Below are 19,257 nucleotides of genomic sequence, written 5' to 3' on the forward strand. Positions count from 1 at the left end.
AAAGGGTTGAGAAACCTACAGACTCGTGAAGGTTTATGGATATTAAGCTTCTCTGAGGCAGCCCAATCTACAATATGACTGATATAAATGGGTTTATCAACATAAGGTATAACTATGGTCAGATCTCACTATTTCCCCAATCAATAATTCCAGGAAACACCTGCTTAATTAGCAGGAAATTCAGTCTTACTCTCTGTACATCTCCCCTACACACATCCAAATTATATAAGATTGTCTGGGACTTACTCAATCCACAGAACTCAGACTCTTTTTCCAAAAGCCAGTTAAAGACCTGTTGTCAGCCCAGTGGAGCTGTTGTTTCCATTGTTGCCACATGGTGTCACTGTCGAACACTGGTCCCACACAGCCCAGTGGAGAGGCTCAACTGAGAGGGATCACTTGGGTCACAGCCTGTTCCAGAATGACCCACTGTACCCACCTATACAGGGAATTTCTGGCAACTCCTGTTAAAAAAAAATTTTTTTTAAGTTTTGCTTCACCTTCTTGTTGTTATCCATTAATGGGAAATAAAAAAAAATAAACCTTCATTTAATGAGAAATAAATAAACAAACAATAAACAAACAAATAAATAATAAACATTCAGGCCCAGAATAACCTTTGGGTCAGGAAAAACTGGACAGTCATCTAGTAAGTTAGTGGCAGGGTCAGATTTCCTGACTTCTCATTCAATACTGTTTCTACTTCACCCTCATACACTATCCAAATTCAATAAGATATTCAACACTTTATTATAAAATAGGCATTGTGTTAGATGATTTTGGCCAACTGTAGGCTGATGTAAGCGCTCTGTGCACATTTAAGATAGGCTAGTCTAAATAAGCTATGATGTTCTGTAGATTAGTTACATTAAATGCATTTTTGACTTATGATATTTTCAATTTATGATGGATTTACCAGGATATAACCCCACCATAAATTGAGGCCATCTGTATAATCTCACTCAATCCTCATACCAACCCAGTAATACTGACATGTATTATTATCCTATTTGCAGATAGGGAAATTGGGGCTCAAAGAAGTTAAGCAATTTGCACAAATTAGCAATGTAGACCTTTGTCTAAACCATGTCTCTCTGGCTTTAAAATGGATGGCTAAGGCTTGAATTGGGTTGGGAAATGTTCTGGATAGATGGGGAGAGGAAGGGAGCATGAGCCAAGCAAGGGGACCACTTGGGAAAGCCGATTGCTAACTAGTGCATGGTGCTCTGAGCTTTCTCGCTTGGGTCAGTAGGCTAGTATTTCCAAGGTCAGGGCCAGGACGAGCGTGGGGCAGGAGAGTCAACCTTTGCACAACCTTGACAGTGAGTGCCTCCTAAATTCTGCCTAATCCTAGTCCCTGACCTGTTCCAGATTCCATGTGGGAGAGGGAAAGGAGCAGATCCAAGGGTGGAGCCTTTCAGGGCCAGGTTCTCTGATGCCATCCCCTTCTCTCCACAGGCTCCCTACTCACACTGCCTCTTCTTACACGAGGGCTGGCCGCTCTGTCTGAGGGATGAAGTTGTGGTCCACTTGGCACCCCTCAACCCTCTCTTATTGCGCCAGGGTGACTTCTACCTCCAAGTGGAGCCCCGGGAGGAGCAGTCTGTCTGCATCATGATCAAATGCCTCTCCCTGGACCTCCACACAGTGGACAAGAAGCCTGTTCCTGAGCCAGCCTACCCTATACTTTTCACCCAAGAATGGCTGGAGGCCATCAACAGCGACTTTGAGGGAAGTCCCCTACACAACTGCTTGGTAGCATCAGAAAATGGGATTGCTCCTGTGCCTTGGACCAAGATAACCAGCCCAGAGTTTGTGGATGACAGACCCCAAGTAGTGAATGCCCTCGGCCAAGCCTGGGGGCCCCTTCCATTAGAGGCACTGGATTTGAGCAGCCCTCAAGAGTTGCACCAGGCCAGCTCCCCGGACAACCAGGTGCTTCTTGCCCAGAGTTTGGCCAAGAGTAAGGGCAGGACATATGGGAGCAAGTATCCAGGACTCATCAAGGTGGAGCAAGCCAAGCCTGGGGAGGCGGCCTTCAGGATGGACGAGGTGATCAGCCAGGACTTTGAGGGAGACTATGTGGCTCTCCTAGGCTTTTCCCAAGAGAGCAGAGGAGAGTCTCCCAGCAGGGAGGTGGGCACATCCAGTGGGTGTACTTCTGGGGCACTAGAGGAGATATCTGGAACTAAGGAAACTCCCTTATTTCAAAAGATACTGCCTCTCTCAGAGGCCAATGAAGGACCTTCCTTGGGAAATTGGGATTGCACGAAGCCAGAAAGCTCTGAGGAGGAGCCCTGCAATTTGGACTTGAGGAGAAAGGCCAATGATAAAGCACCCACCCACAACTCAGAAAGGCTGCCCCAAGGCTCCTACATGAATGTCCTTGAGGACCCACTGGACTGTGCCTCTGGCCTCAGGGCAGGTGTCTCACAAGAGCCAGCTGCCTCCAAGATGCAGGGACCTCTAGGAAGCCCAGAGAATATGGTGCAGCTCAGGCCTGGACCAAGACAAGCTTCCTCTCCCCGCCTGTCCCCAGCCTCTCTTGCAGCTCCAGCCTCTGAAACAAAGATGGAGGTGAAGACCAAACAGAGGAATGGGAGACTTCCCAAGCCCATGCCCTGCCCTAGCAGAAACACCTCCTCCCCTGAGCCCCCATTTCCTGGGCTCAAATTCTCATTCTTGAAAGGGCAGAGGCAACCCTCTGTGACCCCGGAGAAGGCCTCACTCCAGCACGATAGGCCCTGGAAAGTCCTGTGTTCCCTCTACTCTCCTAAACCCAACCGAGCCAAATCTTTGGGGAAAGGTAAGATGCCTACATGCTCAGCTGTACAAGGTTATTGTCTGGTTGAGATCACATTTCAGGTGGTTTTGGTTGTAAGTGATAGAGACCACCTGGGCTGGCTCAGCTTCAGGGGTTTAGTATACAGTGTGGCATGTTAAGGGGCTTGAAGTCTCATGTGTCTGAAATTGAGCAAGGCATTGTGACTGTGTTACAACTGCCTGAGTTCACACTCCACCTTTGCCATACGCTGGCTGTGTGACATTGGCCAAATACTGAGTTTCTCTGAGTCCAGGTTCTCCCTATCTGTGCAATGGGAACGTCGCCTATTTCACAGTGTTATTTTGAGGGTTCAAAGGGACACCAGAAGCCAGGTGTGGAGGCTTTCCTGTAATCCCAGTGCTTTGGTGGCTGAGGCAGGAGAATTTGGGTGGCTTGAGGCCAGGAATTTATAAGAAAGAAAGAAAAGAAGGAAAAAAGGAAGGAAGGAAGGAAGGAAGGAAGGAAGGAAGGAAGGAAGGAAGGAAAGAAGGAAGGAAGGAAGGAAAGGGAACGAGGGAGGGAGGGAGGTAGGGAAAAATAAATAAATAAATAAATAAATAAATAAATAAATAAATAAATAAATAAAAAAGTTGTGCATGCCTATAGTCACAACTACTCTGGAGGCTGAGGTGGGAGGATCTTTTGAGCCCAGGAGTTCAAAGCTGCAGTGAGCTATATTCATGCCACTGCATTCCAGCCTGGGCAACAGAGTGAGACTCTGTCTCTAAAGAAAAAAAAGTGAGGTGTGGGGAGAGGTAACACTAGAAGTAAGGGGCTTAGTGCAATGCCTGGCACATGGGAGAGATCAATAGTTGTAAGATATTATTAGTCAGAAGGAGAAAGAGGAGACATTTTCCCCTTAGAAAGCCCATCTTCTGCTTAACATCCTTTTCTTTGTTGTTGCTTTTTCCCAGCTGGAACAACTCAGACCAAAACATCTGGCCCAGCCGCTGCCTCCAGCCCACTGACTGAGGAAAAGGCTGCTTTCCCAGAAGCTTCTGCAGGCTCCCCAGAAAGAGGCCCCACCCTGGAGGAGGAGCCCCCAAGGCCTGAGCCCAGGATTGGGGCTCTAGGTGTCAAGGTTTTCCGCTCCAGGATAGCATGCCTGCCAGGTTCCAGGGGATTCAAGCAGGAGGTGGTGGGGAGGGAGCCGGGGGCCCCAGAGCATCCTCAGGTGCTGGTGGGTGGAGGGAAGGCAGGGAAAGCCCTGGAGGCCTAGGTTCTAGACCAAGCCTCCTTGAGCCTCAGTTTCCTCATCTTTCCCATGGGAGAATTGGAATAGATGAAAGCAATTTGTTGGTATCCATCCACCCATCTATCTGTCTGTCCATCTGTCTACTTGTCCATCCATCAGTGAGGCAGCTAAGGTGGATATCGGGTTCCCCAGAAGCAAAGCCTAAGATTTTTGGGAAAGTGACTTATTGGAGGAGGGCTCTGAGGAGAAGGACAGAGGGTCAGGGCAGGGGAAGGAGCCAGGCAAGGCTGTGGGCTGACCCCAAGAAGAGCGCTGGGGCATGACCCACCCCACAGAGTTGGCTCCAGCTTAAGGCATAGAGGACTGGCCTTTTATAAGCCTTGTCTGTCAGTCATTAACTGTGGGCTGATCCCCAGTCTGTCCATCATTAATGAACTGCAGGAACTGCGGGCTGATCCTGGAATGGGGTGGGGCAGGGGGAGCCAGTGATCCAGTTCAGCCTAGGGCGCTTCTTCAGAGAGGGAGCATCTGTGAGCCACTGACAGCTGATACTTCCAGACTCTGGGGATGGGTTCTCTGCCTGCTGAGGGGATCTGGGTTTGGGGTACTAGCAGCATCCAATATAGAAGGTCTTATCACTCCTATTTAGTATTTCCCCATTGTTGTAACAGACATTTACTGGGCCCTGGGCTTAGCACTGGGAATTCATAAGGGAACAAGTCTGGTGTGTTCTCTGCTCTCAGGAAACCTATATTCTAGTGGTGGGGAAAAGCCAACAGGTTATCACAACAGATTATTGCAACCCAGTGTAAACAAAGTGTGACAGTTGGGAAGGACAGGGGGCTGTGGGAGCACAGATGAGTCCCCTGGTTCAGGCTTAGGGTAGTCGAGGTCCATGAAGACTTCGTGGAGGAAGTAACGGAAAGCCCAGTCCTATGGTATGAATAGGAATTATCCAGGTGAAGAGTTGGGAACAGCGTTCCAGACAAAGAGAACAGCATGTGCAAAGGTCCAGAGGCAAGAGAACCACAGTGCTTCCTGGAGACTGACTGTCCTGAAATACTATTTTACTTCACAGACTTCTACATCTCTCCAGGACCTTGGGCACTGCCCTGTCTTTTTGCAGCTCCCAGGAGACCTTATCTGTCCTTTTCCTGGTCATCTTTTCTGCAGCTCCTGCTGTTTGTTCCTATATTAATTGTACACAAAGGATCTCACGATCCTCTCAGGGCCATGATGGGCCAAGGGCTCAGATTTTGTCCGTGGAAGGCTCTGCTGTGGGAAGAAGACCTTTGTTTTAGTTCTAACTCTGTTATTAGCTCCCTGTGTGCCCTTGGAGAAGTTACTGCCCTCTCTGGGCCTCCTCAAGAGGAGGAGAACAGGCAGATAGGACCTGGCTCATTGTCAGTCTTCCCTCAGTTACTCTTGTTGTAATTCTTGGGGGTTGCAACATGCACTGTTAGCTCGCACATGCCTGATGCGTAGTATGTGTGCAAAAAGCATTTGCTGCGTGAATGAGCAATGTCCACATGCATGCTCCTGTCCGTTTTCTGTCCTGCTCTTCTCTAGTGATCTTGTCCTCGTTCCCCACATGACTCCCCCCATGGCGTCCCCCATAACCAACTTCTCCCCACCAGGTTTTCATGTTAAGGCTCCCGCTCCTTTATTACCACTGCTTCTCTTTCCAGATCACCCACTGCCCCAAGTTTCATCATCTTCAGGCCTCCCAAAACCTTGAACCTATTGGCTCAACCACCTTTTCACTCCCCTTTTCCAGCATGTCTCCCCCACCCTCCACCACATCCCTTCCCCATCATTATGTCTCCCCCACCTTCTACCATATCCCTTCCCCATCATGTCTCCCCCACCCTCCACCACATCCCTTCCCCATCATTATGTCTCCCCCACCTTCTGTCACATCCTCACATCCCTTCTTCCTAGCTTAGATTCCAGGCTCACATTGTAATCACTTCCTTTCAAACACTCACTCGCTTGCTTTCCTCTCCCACCTTCACACTTACCTGGATAAATCCCAACCTCCGTGAGATCCAACTCTCCACCTGCACCCCCAAGCTGAACGAAGCTGGAAAAATCCACACAATTGTGCAGGCTAATTGTGTTAGATTCCTGACCACTGACCTCCGGGGGTCCCAATGGGGCCAGTGGATCCCACTTCACCTCCAGAGTCCTGAATGACTCCCCCACAGTCCTGTGTGATGACTTCACACCTACTCTCTCCTTTGACCTTCAACACCACCTTCCCCAACTTAAATCTCAGCTGATGACCTTCCTTCTGGTCTTACTGAGTAAGCAGAAGCAATTGGAAGGAAGTCTGTGAATTGCTTCTGCTTACTCAGTAAGACCAGAAGGAAGGTCATTCACCTACCTGCTGGCATCTGTACCCACAGGCTCAGCATTCTAGCATGGATGAATTGTCCGTGTGCCTGAGGCTGACCCTGAACCAGTGCTCTGTTCCTCTCTACCTCCTCAAAGACATCCCTCCAGCAAGATTCTCTCCTCCTTCCTACAGGATCATCTTCCCTCTTTGGCCCTGGGCCATTCCCATCAGGATGAGAACATGCTGCAATATTGCCCAGCTTGAAACGAGCTATTCTAGGCCCCCATGTTCCCACCCTCACCCTTTTACATTAAAACTCCACAAAGCAGTTGTCTGTGTTCCCTGTTTCCACACCTTCTCTCTTCCACTCACTCTAATCAGAATCCCTTCCCCACTGTGCCACTGAGACACATCTTGTCGAGCTCGTCATTGCGTTCCATGTTTCTAGATCCAGGGGTCAATTCTCAGTGCTCATCACCCTTGGCCCTTCCGCAGCATTTGGCATGGATGGCCACTTCCTCCTGTTGAAAGGCTTTCTTCACTTGCCATTATATCTTCAGTCACCCAGTCCTCCTCTCACCTCACTGGCCACACTTTTGCAGCCTCCTTTCCTGTCTCCTCCTCATCTCCACAACCTGTAAATCCTGGAGGGCCCCCAAAGCCCAGTCCTTGGTCCCTTTCTCCTCTCCATCCCCACTCACTTCCTAGGTGATCTTATCCTGGAGGTGGAATATTTTCTGTAAATGCTCTCTCCAGGCTGACAACCCTGACACTGATTTTTCCAGCCTGGGCCCTGGCCATGAACTCCAGACTTATCCATCCAGCTGTTTACTACTTGATGTCTCTGTGTGGAGGTCTCACAGACATCTCTAACTTAGCATGTCCAAATATGAACTCCTGACTTCACATCTCCTCACCCCACACTTCCCAACCTTCCAGTCTTTCCTCACGGCCTTTTACTGAAAAGATGACCGCATCATCCTTGATTGCTCTTTCTCTTACACCCCACATTCAGTTTGTTAACTGTCAACTCTCCCATTAAATTGTATTCAGAATCTGTTGACTTCACCCCACCCAAGTCCAAACCAGCATGGTCTCGTACCTGCTGCAGTGGTCTCCTCGCTGGTGCCTCTGCGTCCACACCAGCCTCTGTTGGAGTTTCCTTGTAGGGCAAAGAGTCCCCAGAGCCTGTGCTTCAAGATCTAGATCTGCTCCAAGCCAGCCCTGTGAAGGAGGTCTCCCTGTAAAATTTTCATAAAGATCTGTTCTCAGGAAAGAAACTGATCAACACGCAGGTGTGAATGTCTGCTCCCATGCTGGGGACGGGGTTTTGTTTAATAGGCACTGTATTTCCCATTGTGGCCATAACAAGTTATTACAAATTAGTGACATAAAACAACACAAATGTATTATCTGATAGCTCTGTATGTTAGAAGCCCAACATGGATCTCACTAGGCTAAATCCAGATGTCTGCAGAGCTGCATTCTTTCCTGGAGGCTCTAAGGGAGACTCCATTTCCTTGCCTTTTCCAGCTTCTAGAGACCACTACTTTCCTTGGCCTGTGGCCCCTTCCTCCATCCTCAAAGCCAGCAATGTTGCGTCTCCCTCAACCTCCATCCATCTTGGCACCTTGCTGCTACCAAAGCCAGGAAAAGTTCTCTGCTTTCAAGGATTCCTATGATTAGATTGGATGATCCAGGATAATCTCCCCACCTCAAGGTCCTGCCTTTCATCACATCTGCAATGTCCCTTTTGCCATATAAGGTAACATATTCAAGGTTCTGGGGATTAGGGCATGGACATCTTTGGGGCCACAGGCACAAAGCCTTAGGAGAGGGCTTCCCTGTCTTTTCACTGGAAAATCCCTAATGCGGAAGAGAATGAACAGAGCCCATGAGATTGAGACCTCACCCTGAGCTCTCAGTTGCTCCATATAGATCTTTGAAATCCTTTTTGCCTTTAAAATTTCTATACATTTTAAATATCCATAAATAGAATACATTCACACTCGTTGTGATATGAAAAAATGCTTTTAATTGCTTGCAAATTCAATTACTTACCATTCCTCCCTCCCCAAACTTGGAGTGACTCTTCATGCTGCTGGCAGATGCAACACATTTTTCAGCAACTTTGGGCAACCCTGACTTACCCACCACCCTCATTTTGCCATCCTCATTTTCACCTGAGGCTCATGATATCTGTGAACAGCACAGCTTCAAGCCACGGTTCTGAGATGCTAATGCTGGTATTTCTGGTCCCAGCTGGTAGGTGAGGATAACATTTGGGGCAAAAGGGTCTCCTTGGCCCAGCTGAAGACAAATCAGGTGGACAACTGCCCCTTGCTGTAATCAACTCAGCTGGCACTGAGTGTGTGCAGGGCCCTGTTCCAGGCAGTGTGGGGAACCAGACATGTGAACTAATGGTGTGACCACTGTGTCCCGGTGTGGAATGTCCTGAGTGTGTGAACCCTTTGCTGCTCAAAGTGTGGTCTGGGGACTACCTACATCAGCGTGACCTTGGAGCTAGGGGGAGAGGCAGAATCTCAGGCCTGCTGAACTGGCATCTGCATTCTAACAAGATCCCCACGCCCATCAAAGTTTGAGAGGTATTGCTCTAACCCTCCATTCCTTCGTGAATCAATCACAGACATTGATTATCCAGCCTTGTGCTGAGCACAGGGATGCAACAATGAGTTTGACCCAGTGCACACCCATAAGGACTCTCAGTCTTGCAGGATCTCACAGAGGTCTACATTTGCTTTGGGAACCTGGGATTGGGGAAGAGCTTCTAAAGAGGGAAGGCAGTAAGGAGGTCTTCCTGGAAGAGGTGGCATCTTGGCTAGTCTTTGAGCGATGAGGGGATTTCACTAGATGGAGATAGGACAGAAGGGCATACCTGGCAGAAGGAATAGGGTGAACAAAGCTGGGTGGTATCATCTGTCACTGGTGACAAGGGGAGACATAGTATATTAGTGTCCCAGGACTGCCATAACATGGGTGGCTTAAGCAACAGAGATTCATTTTCTCATAGGTCTGGAGGCTGGAGGTCCAAGATCAAGATGTTGGCAGGGTTGTTTCCTTCTGTGGCCTCTCTCCTTGGCTTGCAAATGCCCATCTTCTCCCTGTGTCTTCGGGGGGTCTTCTCTCTGTGTCCAAATTTCTTCTTGTAAGGACACTGGCCATATTCTATTAGGGCCCACAGTAACCTCATTTTAACTGAATTACCTCTTTAAACACCCTATCTCCAAATACAGTCACATGCTGATGTATTGGGAGTTAAGAGTTCCACATATAAATTTGGATGGGCAGGAGACACAGCTTCGCCTCTAACACCTCGTGTATGAAATGAGAGTGGAAGAGTGTGCAGAGCCTGAGACACTTCAGTGCCAGGTCCAGAAGCTTGCAATTTCTCTTCAAGGCCATAAGGAACCATAGAAGGTTATAGAGCAGGGGAGTGCAGCACCATCAGAGCTGCAATTGAGCTCCAGGCCTCAGGTTTATAGCAGACAAAGGCTCACCATCACCCCTAATTCAAGGGGTGAATCAGAACCCTTGCAGAGAGTTTGGGGACCTGGGCCCGTGGGGGACTGGGAAGCTGCTTCCCCACCCCAGTTTCCTCATCAGCAAAATGGACCCAGGTACGTGATGTAGCATTTCCTGACCCAAGGGACCCAACAAACAGCTGCGATAGGATTTTGGAGGGACCTGTACCCGCACCTCCACCTTCACAAGTTGTGCATTGTTTTCATGGTTTAATGACTTCACCTTCTTTTGGACTTTTATATTATGAAAAATTTCAAACCTATAGAAAAGTAGACAGAATAGTATCATGAATACCCACGTACCTATTACCCAGATTTAATAAATCTTAACATTTTGTCATGCTTCATCTATTTTTTTCTGAAGTATTTATAAAAATATTATAAATCTTCATATTCTGTCCCCTAAATACTTCAGTGTGTTCCTTGATAATCACAATACCATTAGTACACTTAACAGATAAAAAAAAAATTTTTTTGAGACAAGGTCTCACTCTGTCACCCAGGCTGGAGTGCCGTGGCACAATTATGGTTCTTGCAGCCTCAACTTCCCTGGCTCAAGCAATTCTCCCACCTTAGCCTCCTGAGCAGCTGGGACTACAGGCACACACCACTACTCCTGGCTAATTATTTTTTTAATTTTTAGTGAAGACAAGGTCTTGCTATGTTGCCTAGGCTGGTCTCGAACTCCTGAGCTCAAGCCATTCTCCTACCTTGGTCTCCCAAAGTGCTGGGATTACAGGCATGAGCCACTGCGCCCGGCCCCCTAACAAAATTAAAAATAATGTCCTCGTACTCATCAATTTCCAGTTCCTATTCAAGTTTCCCCTCTTATCCCCAACAAAATATCTTTACTTTTGAAATTTGTAAGTGAATAGTAGGAAAAAGATCAAATCCATAATATCAAGAGGATATAATATTGATATATATATGTATACACATTTATATACACACAAGTATATATATATTTGAGATGGAGTCTCGCTCTGTTGCCCAGGCTGGAGTGCAGTGGCGAGATATTGGCTCACTGCAAGCCCTGCCTCCCAGGTTCACGCCATTCTCCTGCCTCAGCCTCCAGAGTAGCTGGGACTACAGGCACCTGCCACCATACCCGGCTAATTTTTTTTGTATTTTTTTAGTAGAGACGGGGTTTTACCATGTTAGCCAGGATGGTGTCGATCTCCTGACCTCGTGATCCACCCGCCTCGGCCTCCCAAAGTGCTGGGATTACAGGCGTGAGCCACTGTGCCCGGCCACAAATTTTTTTTTTATTTTAAAAATTATGCCAGATTTTAAGACATATGTGAAAGAATGTTCCAGGTAGTTGGACTCCTGTGAGGCAGCACTTGTGAAGGTGGTTAGGTTTGTCCAAGGCTTCGTGAGCTGTGAAGGGTTTTGCACGCTGCAGAGGGTGGTGCCCATGTGAAGTGGCTGGTGGTCATTGCAGGGCATCCTGGAGTGAGGTGACTGAAGTGCAGGGCTCTGAGTCCAGGCTGCGAGACAGGCGTGGTTTCCCGAGGCCTGAGCCTCTTTCCCTGCTGCTGTACTTGCCCTCCCCTTTCCTCCACATGATGATGGGCTGTACTGGCTCCCGGAGCCTCAGCCTCATGATCCCTGTGGGGAGAGTGAGGCACACGGCCCAGATTCCTGGAACAGGAAATAGCCTGTCGGGAACCCAGGGTTGAAAGTCTGCAAGAAGAAATAGTGCTGGTGGCCACAGGGCTGCATGCTCACCACCCCTTGGACTGGAGACGAGAACAGAGACAGTGATCATTGTAATGACCAATGATTGTGCAACTCAGTCATTCACTAAGCTCTTGCTGTGTATTAAGTGCTTCTCAGGAGCTGTCTGATTTCATCCTTGAAATAACCTAATAAGCTCAGCATATTATTTTCCCTGTTTAACAGATGAGGAAACTGAAGCTTAGAGGTGCACTGACTTGCCCACAAACCCACAGTGAGTCAGTGCAGAGCAGAGACTTGACCCCTTTCTGTGTGACCCCAGAGCTCATGCCATGAGCTTTGCCTGCCCACGTACCTTATACAGAGGGAGTGCTCTGCACAGAGGAGATTCAGGGAAGACTTTTCTCACAAAGTGGCGTTTGAGCTGGGACTTGAAGGATGAGTAGAAGTCAGGGTTCACAGAAGGAGAAGGAGAGAAAGGGTGTTCTAGGCAAAGGAACCATTACGGCCAAAGGTCTGAAGGCCACAGGAGAGGTCCCTAGAGGGCCCCACCAAAGTTCTCACTGCTCACATGTGCCCTGTCCTCCAGGTGGCCGGGACAGGGCCGGGCGGCCCCTGCTTCTGGTGTCAACTACAGAGGGGGCCTGGGAGGCGCCATGGTGCACAGTTTCAGAGGTCACCAAACTACTCTCCTACCTGTGCACCATCCCCAGGTAAGGATCTGGGCCACCCTGACTGCTCCATCCCCACCTCAACCCTCTGGGCCCAGAGCCCTGGACCAGACACTGAGTGGAGAGGCACCATATCCTTCCATCCAGTCGTCTGTTCACAGAGCCAGTCCCCAGACAGATGCTGGGGGAAAGCAAAACAGCCTCAGTCCCTGCCATCGGGGGGTTATCAGGCTGGTGGGAGTGATGGACAGAGTGCAAGAAACAAACCATGGCCAAGAAACTTTCAGGAGTGTCAGTGTGATGAAGAAAAGAGTGATGTTTGTAGATCAGTGGTTTTCAATTTTTTTTTTTTTTTTTTGAAACGGAGTTTCACTCTTGTTGCCCAGACTGGAGTGCAATGATGCAATCTCAGCTCACCACAATCTCCACCTCCCAGGTTCAAGCGATTCTCCTGCCTCAGCCTCCTGAGTAGCTGGGATTACAGGCGTGCACCACCACACCCGGCTAATTTTGTATTTTTAGTAGAGACAGGGTTTTTCCATGTTGGTCAGGCTGGTCTTGAACTCCCGACCTCAGGTGATCCACCCACCTCGGCCTCCCAAAGTGCTGAGATTACAGGGGTGAGCCACCATGCCTAGCCGGTTTTCAAATTTGAAGGTGCATTAGAATCACCTGGTGGGCTATTAAAACAGACTGCAGGGGCCCATCCCCCAGATTTTCTGAGTCAGTTGATGAAGGTGGGTGGGACCTGAAAATCTGCATTTGTAACAAATTTCCTGGTGATAACAGATGCTGGGCCTGGGACCACATTTTGAGAACCACTGTTGTAGAGTGAGAAGAATAGGGGATGTTAATTTCAATTGGGAAGTCGGGGAAGGCGTCCCTGAGGAGGTGATAATTGAGCTGTCATCTGAATTATAAATATTTGAATAAGCAAAGGAAAGGGGTGAATGAGTAAATAAATGAATGAGAGAGAGAAAGAATGAGTGAGTGAGTGAGTGAGTGAGTGAGAGAATGACTGATGAGTAGACTCAGGCTGATTTCTAACGCTCCTCCTAATACTCCTACCCCCACCACCATTCAGACTTAATGGACTGGCTGGGGAAGAGGCACCCTCCTCTCCTCTGGGACCCAGCCCCTAGCCAGGGCAGTCTTAGAGGGGATGCTGCTCAGGACTGGCTAATAAGCCCCAACTCAACCTAGAGGTCTGCTGCTGCTGGGGGTAAGGGGTGGAAGGTGATGGAACCGTCTGGAACTTTCTTCATGCATCCTACCCCACTGGAGCCATCACTGCCACCTGCTGGTCATTAACATTTTTTTTCTTCTTGTCCAAGGTGGAGTGGCTTTTCTGGACTGCGAGGGAGATGGGACCCCCTTTTTCTGTGGTGGAAAGTGACTAGCGTGGTAGACAGAGCTCTGGGATCCCACCGACTGGCTATGCGACCATAGGGAAATAATCTCCCCTCCCCAAGGCTCGCCTGAATAAAGGGCATGACCAAGAGGGCTCTAAGGACCAAGCTGGGCACAAGTGGCAGGGATGGGGGGTGTAGATGATGTAAACTGGAGTGCAGTGCACACCAGGTGCTTGTGTGCTGGGCTGGTTTTCTCTACTTGTGCTCTGAATGAACATTGGCTGGGCCCCTGCTCTGGACTTGGCTTCATGCTACATGGTGCTAGGGACAGAGGCTCCTCACATTGGGCCCTGACTTTTAAGGGCCTCCAGATTGGTAGCAGAGACAGGTTTGGAAACAAATCACTGTCCAGCATGGGCAACGCCAGAGGGAGGCAAGGACATAAAGTCAGACTTGAAATCACCTCCCAGAACCTCCTGTCACTATCTGCCACTGGGCCTTTCTGTGCCTCAGTTTCCCCTTCTAGGATAATCATAGCAAATATTTACATCCCATTTACTCTGTGCAGTCACTGAGTGCTTTACACGAATGAATTCATCAGTCCTCACTACAGCCCATAAGGCCGGTACTATCATTATTAAATTGACTCAGGGAGATGAAATAACTTGCCCAGACCACAAGGTACTAATGGCAGCGCCACAGCTCTACCCTCCCACTGGGCCACCTCAGGGTTTGTCTGTGCACTGAGTGGTTGTAAGGCTTGAAGGCAGTTGGGGGCTATTTTTCAATCCTGCCTGATCATTAGACTGGCCGAGGGTGCTTGGAACCACACAGATTCCCTGGCCACCTTGTACCCACCCACTGGCCAGAGGGCTAGAGGGGTGGGGATGGGGAAGGAATCTGTATTTTAACAAGTCTTGAAAATTGGGCCAGTTTGGAAAATCCTAAGATAGTCACTGAAAAGTGGCCCACTGTAGGCTCAGTGCAATGTGGCTGAACCAGGGAGGGTATTTTGGCTGCAATCAACAGAAATTCCCATTTAAAATGCTTTATCTGTTAAGAAAATGTATCATTCTATGTCTCTGCCTCATATCTCTTTGTAAGAACTTTTTAAAGGAGAGAAGGTCTTTCCCAGAAGCCCCTTTCCCCAGAAAACTTTCCCTCACATCTCACTGGCCAGAAATGTCACATGACCCTCCCCCATCTAAACCAATCACTGGCCAGAGGAATTACGTCACTGCCGTTGGCCTCAATCAATCAGAAGCCAGGCTCTGGGGGAATATGGCTTTTTGGAGGGAATTGGATTCTTGAACAAAATAAGGATTCTGCCTACACAAAAAAGTGGGTGAGTCCCAAGTGACTCGCCTTCTGTACCTGGGTTAGTTGCTAGAGTTAGGAATAGTAGGGCTATAAACGAGGACTGTATGAGATATTGCAGGAGCGTCAAAGAGGAAGCAAAGGGCTCTGCCTGGAAAAGAACCATGGAGGGCTTCCTGGAAGGGGCATTGGAACTTGGTCTTACAGGATGAAGAGTTCACCAGTAAATCAAGGTTTCTAGCAGCCAGGTTCCCTCACCTTCCACTAGGTCCTGCCCCCTGTCTGAGGCCATCCAGCGAGACTGTCAATTCTGTTTACCCCCCACAGGCCTGAAGATAAAGCCAAGGGGCTGGCGGTCCTGATTGATGCCAGGAAACAGCCCCCACAGCCTGGTCTGGTCGGCGCCTTGCAGGCCACCCAGGTGAGTGGGAGGTGGAGAGCCTTAGCCTAGTAAGTCCTGCGAGCCACCAGGGGCCTCCTGACATTCATAGAGCCCAGGGGTGCTTAGGGCTGGGACCAGGACTCTCAGGCAGGGACTTTTACCGCAGCCAACAGAAAACTCAGCCCTAACAAGCTTGAAGCTCATTGGTTCATGTCACTGGACAGTCCAGGAGCCAAGTCCAGCTTCAAGTATGGCTTGATCCAAGGGCTCAGATATTGTCATTAGAACCTGGTTCCTCTCTCTCCATTTCTGGCTCCGTTCTCTTTGGAGGATGCCAAGCCATTGCGCTTGGCATCCTGCGCCCCTTGGTGGCTGGATGGCTCCCAGCAGCTCTGACTTCACATGGTCTCTATTTTAAATCCATTAGGAAAGAGTAAGAGATTATTTTCCCAGAGGTCTCAGCAAAAATTTCTTTGTGTCTCAGTTACAGTGGGTTCAGGAGTCCCTCCATACCCAGCCCTGTGGCCTGGGGGCGAATGCAACACACTGATTGGCTCAGTCTTAGATCACATAAAGCTCATGAGCTGAGAAGGGAGGAGAGAAGAGATTCCTATCCAGCAATTATGGGCAGCAGAGTCAATGGAGCTTCCGCATCTGCCTACCTTATGGTCTGACCTCCTTCGCTTTGTAGATGGGCAAACGGGCCCAGAGGGGCGGGTCATCTGGAAAGATTTGCAACACAACTTGAACCTGCTGCTCCCATGACTTCTAACCAATGACTCACGGTCCAAACATATCACACAAAGATCCCAACCATGGAGGGACCTCACCCTGTCCTTGTGGCGCATTTGCCTGCATCTTACAGGGGATGAAGGAGGAAATCAAAGTGTGTGAGGCTTCATGAAGCCTTGGGCAGAGCAAATCTGCAGTGGTTGTCTTTGACAGGCTCAGGTCCCAGCCTCCATCCGAGCTATTCTCTTCCTGGGGGAGAAGGAGGCGGCTCTCCAGCTTCAGACATTACCTGACGTCCAGGTGAGGGGGACTCAGAGTCGGCGGTTGAGGTGGGGAGTTGTTGGGCTCGAGCCGAGCTGGGGTTAAGGAGAGGGAGAACTGCAGAACTCATGAGCTAGAAGGGGCCTTGAAATAATCTAGTGTAGGGCAACAAATATGAGGCCTGAGCGCTACCGCCCCCAGGTATTGCTCCGTGGCAGGCATTGTCAAATCAGTCACAGAATGATTTCTCTCTGGCAATCCTAGCGACTCCTGGTGGGTGCTGCCACATGATCGAGAATTGCACATGGCATGGAACCTATTTGAAAAGCTTCATCTGGTCCATCCCTCCTCCCTTTCTTTTCAGAGGGGGAAACTGAAGCCTAAGGCCACAAGCAAGCTAGACGCAGAGCTGGAGTCACCTGACTCCAGTGCCTTTTTCACACTGTGGTCACACCTACTCTTCCTGTATTTCTTGCCCTAATTAATACAGATGTGGAGTTGAAGCGGGACTTTGCAGGAAAGAGCCCTGCAGCTCCCTTTAATTAGTGCCATACACCACAGTAATGAGTATGGGCAGTCAGTCCTCTGTCCTGCTTCGGGATGTGATTTTAAAACTCTCCTTCCTTCTGGTTAGTGAAGAGGCACATTGTGGGCTGGAGATGTGCTTTTCCGACTTTAGTGTGCTTACTGATCTCTTGGGGAAATACATTTAATGTGCAGGTTCTGATTGAGTAGTTCTGGGTGGGTCCTGGGACTCTGAATTTCCAACATGTCCTAGGTGATGCCGGTGCTGCTGGCCCATGGACCACACTTTGAGTAGCAGGAATATCAGGTGGGTCCAAAAAAAAACAAAGAATCCACCAAATCCCAAGCCTAGGTATCTGGAGCTATTTCCAACATAAACCTCAAATTTCTCTGCCTGGGAGAAGCAGTCACCTAGTTCTTCCATGTCTTAGAGGACACTGTTGGAATTTAGTGACTTTTCTCACCAGCCCCAAGAAGGAAACAGCTCTTGGTGGCTCCTCAGGGAAATGTGCAAGGATTACAAAGAAGTTTCATCACAAGGGCCAGCTTCAATCATTTTGTGTGATTGCCCAGAGAGCTGTACTGGGAAAGAGCCAAGCTCAGAGGGAACGAGTGCTATGATTGATTAATGATGTCTGCCTTGGGCACAGGCTAGGAGAATGGTAGTATGAGTGCTGTTTATTTGCCATTCCTTAACCAGGGTCTGGTTCTGAATTTTGATTTGTCAGAGTTTCCAGAGAAGATTGATTGCCCACAAAGCAACTTTTAAAGCTGGAGTCAACCTTACTTGTGGGAAATGAACTGGTGCTGGGGCAGGGATCTGGGCAGGACCTTCTAAAATGACTGTCTTCACATTGAGTCCCTGGTTCTCCTGATTCTTTGGTCTGCAGGTGGAGGTGCTGACCTCATTGAAGGCCCTTAGCCATCATGTGGACCCCAGCCAGCTGCCCGCAGACCTGGAAGGCCCCTTCCCCTACTGCCACACCGAGTGGGTGCAATTCTTCCAGGTGTTTACCATCACAGCCTTTAGCCCCTGACCCCCACTCCTTCTCTTCCTCTCTTCGCTCTTCTGCCCCATGGATCCATCAACCCTGCTATGCTAAAAAAATAAACAGTCACTCAACAAATGTTTACAATGAAGGTACAGAGTAGAATAATTAAGAGCTCTGGCTCTGGGGTCAGGCTGCCTGCGCTGCAATCCCAGCTCTGCTGTGTGATTTTGGATAAGCTACTTACCTTCTCTGAGCCTTGGTTTCCACATCAGCTAAATAGGGGATAATAATAGTACCTCCTCATGGGGTTTTTGTGAGGATTAATTTAGTTAATGTGGGCAAAGAGCTTAGAAGAGTGTCTGGCACATAAGAGTTATGTCTATGTTAACTGAAAATAAATTTACAGGGCTGGGCACTGTGGTTCACACCTGTAATCCCAGCACTTTGGGAGGCCGAGGTGGGTGGATCACATGAGGTCAGGAGTTTGAGACCAGCCTGGCCAACATGGTAAAACCTCCTATCTACTAAAAATACAAGAAAGAAAAAGTTAGCCAGGCGTGGTGGTATGCACCTGTAGTCCCAGCTACTTGGGAGGCTGAGGCATGAGAATCGCTTGAACCCAGGAGGCGGAGATTGCAGTGAGCCAAGATCACACCACTGCACTCCAGCCTAGGTGGCAGAGTGTGACTCTGTCTCAAAAAGAATCATAAAATAAAATAAATTTACAGGCACTTGCTCTATGGACCCACACAACTCAGGAAGCTCAGGGTCTGCTTCCCTCCTATAAGAGGGAGGAAATAAGGCAGCCACCAGTGCTGGGCTCCTTCCCTGTGTAATCGCAGTCCCTCCTCCCCACAACCCCAAGAGGGGGCATTTCATACCCAATTTAGTATATGAGGACACACAGGGGGAGAGTGCCTTTCAGTGGGCTTAAACCACACAGAAACCCATGCCCATCAATGCCCGCCCCGGGTTCCCTCTAGACCAGGGTTGCTCAACCTTAACCTATTCACATTTGGGGTTGAGCGATTCTGTTTTGTTGGGAGCTGTCTTGTGTATTGCGGCATGCTTGGTACCAGCCCTGGCTCTACACACTGTTTGCACCCCACAAATTATGACAATTAAAAAATGTCTCCTGATGTTGCCGAATGTCCCCAGCGGGCAAAGTCACCCCTCATTGAGAACCACCGGTCTATACTAACAGTCTAACATGGTGGCTTATTTACTTTTTGCCCAGGTGATCTTTTTAAAATTGTGTGTTTTTGAATAGGCAGTAAGTATATTCACATTTCAAATGGTACAAAAAGATACCTACTGAACAATCTGCTTTTCTGCTTGTCTCCCAGGGTCCTAGCTTCCCTTTCCAGAGGACTCCAATGAATCCACTGGTTTTTGAACTGTATTTTAGCTTTAAACCCTTTCCTTTACATGAAATCTTACCTATAG

General features: G+C 48.9%; 1 protein-coding gene across 2 annotated transcripts in view; it reads left to right on the plus strand.

Moving 5' to 3' along the window:
• KIAA1755 (KIAA1755 ortholog) overlaps positions 1 to 19,257 on the plus strand; it is a 50,754-nt gene that overhangs the window by 17,781 nt on the left and 13,716 nt on the right. Inside the window, exons 3-8 of one of the 2 annotated variants that reach the window (XM_055265184.2) lie at positions 1,459 to 2,806; positions 3,739 to 3,936; positions 12,169 to 12,292; positions 15,247 to 15,340; positions 16,247 to 16,333; positions 17,710 to 17,826. In XM_055265184.2, the coding sequence (XP_055121159.2) occupies positions 1,459 to 2,806; positions 3,739 to 3,936; positions 12,169 to 12,292; positions 15,247 to 15,340; positions 16,247 to 16,333; positions 17,710 to 17,826 (1,968 nt within the window). The remainder of the gene's footprint in view (positions 1 to 1,458; positions 2,807 to 3,738; positions 3,937 to 12,168; positions 12,293 to 15,246; positions 15,341 to 16,246; positions 16,334 to 17,709; positions 17,827 to 19,257) is intronic. The other variant, XM_055265185.2, reaches the window with a different exon arrangement.

This window comes from Symphalangus syndactylus, chromosome 24 (genome assembly GCF_028878055.3).
Source record: "Symphalangus syndactylus isolate Jambi chromosome 24, NHGRI_mSymSyn1-v2.1_pri, whole genome shotgun sequence".
Taxonomy (NCBI): domain Eukaryota; kingdom Metazoa; phylum Chordata; class Mammalia; order Primates; family Hylobatidae; genus Symphalangus; species Symphalangus syndactylus.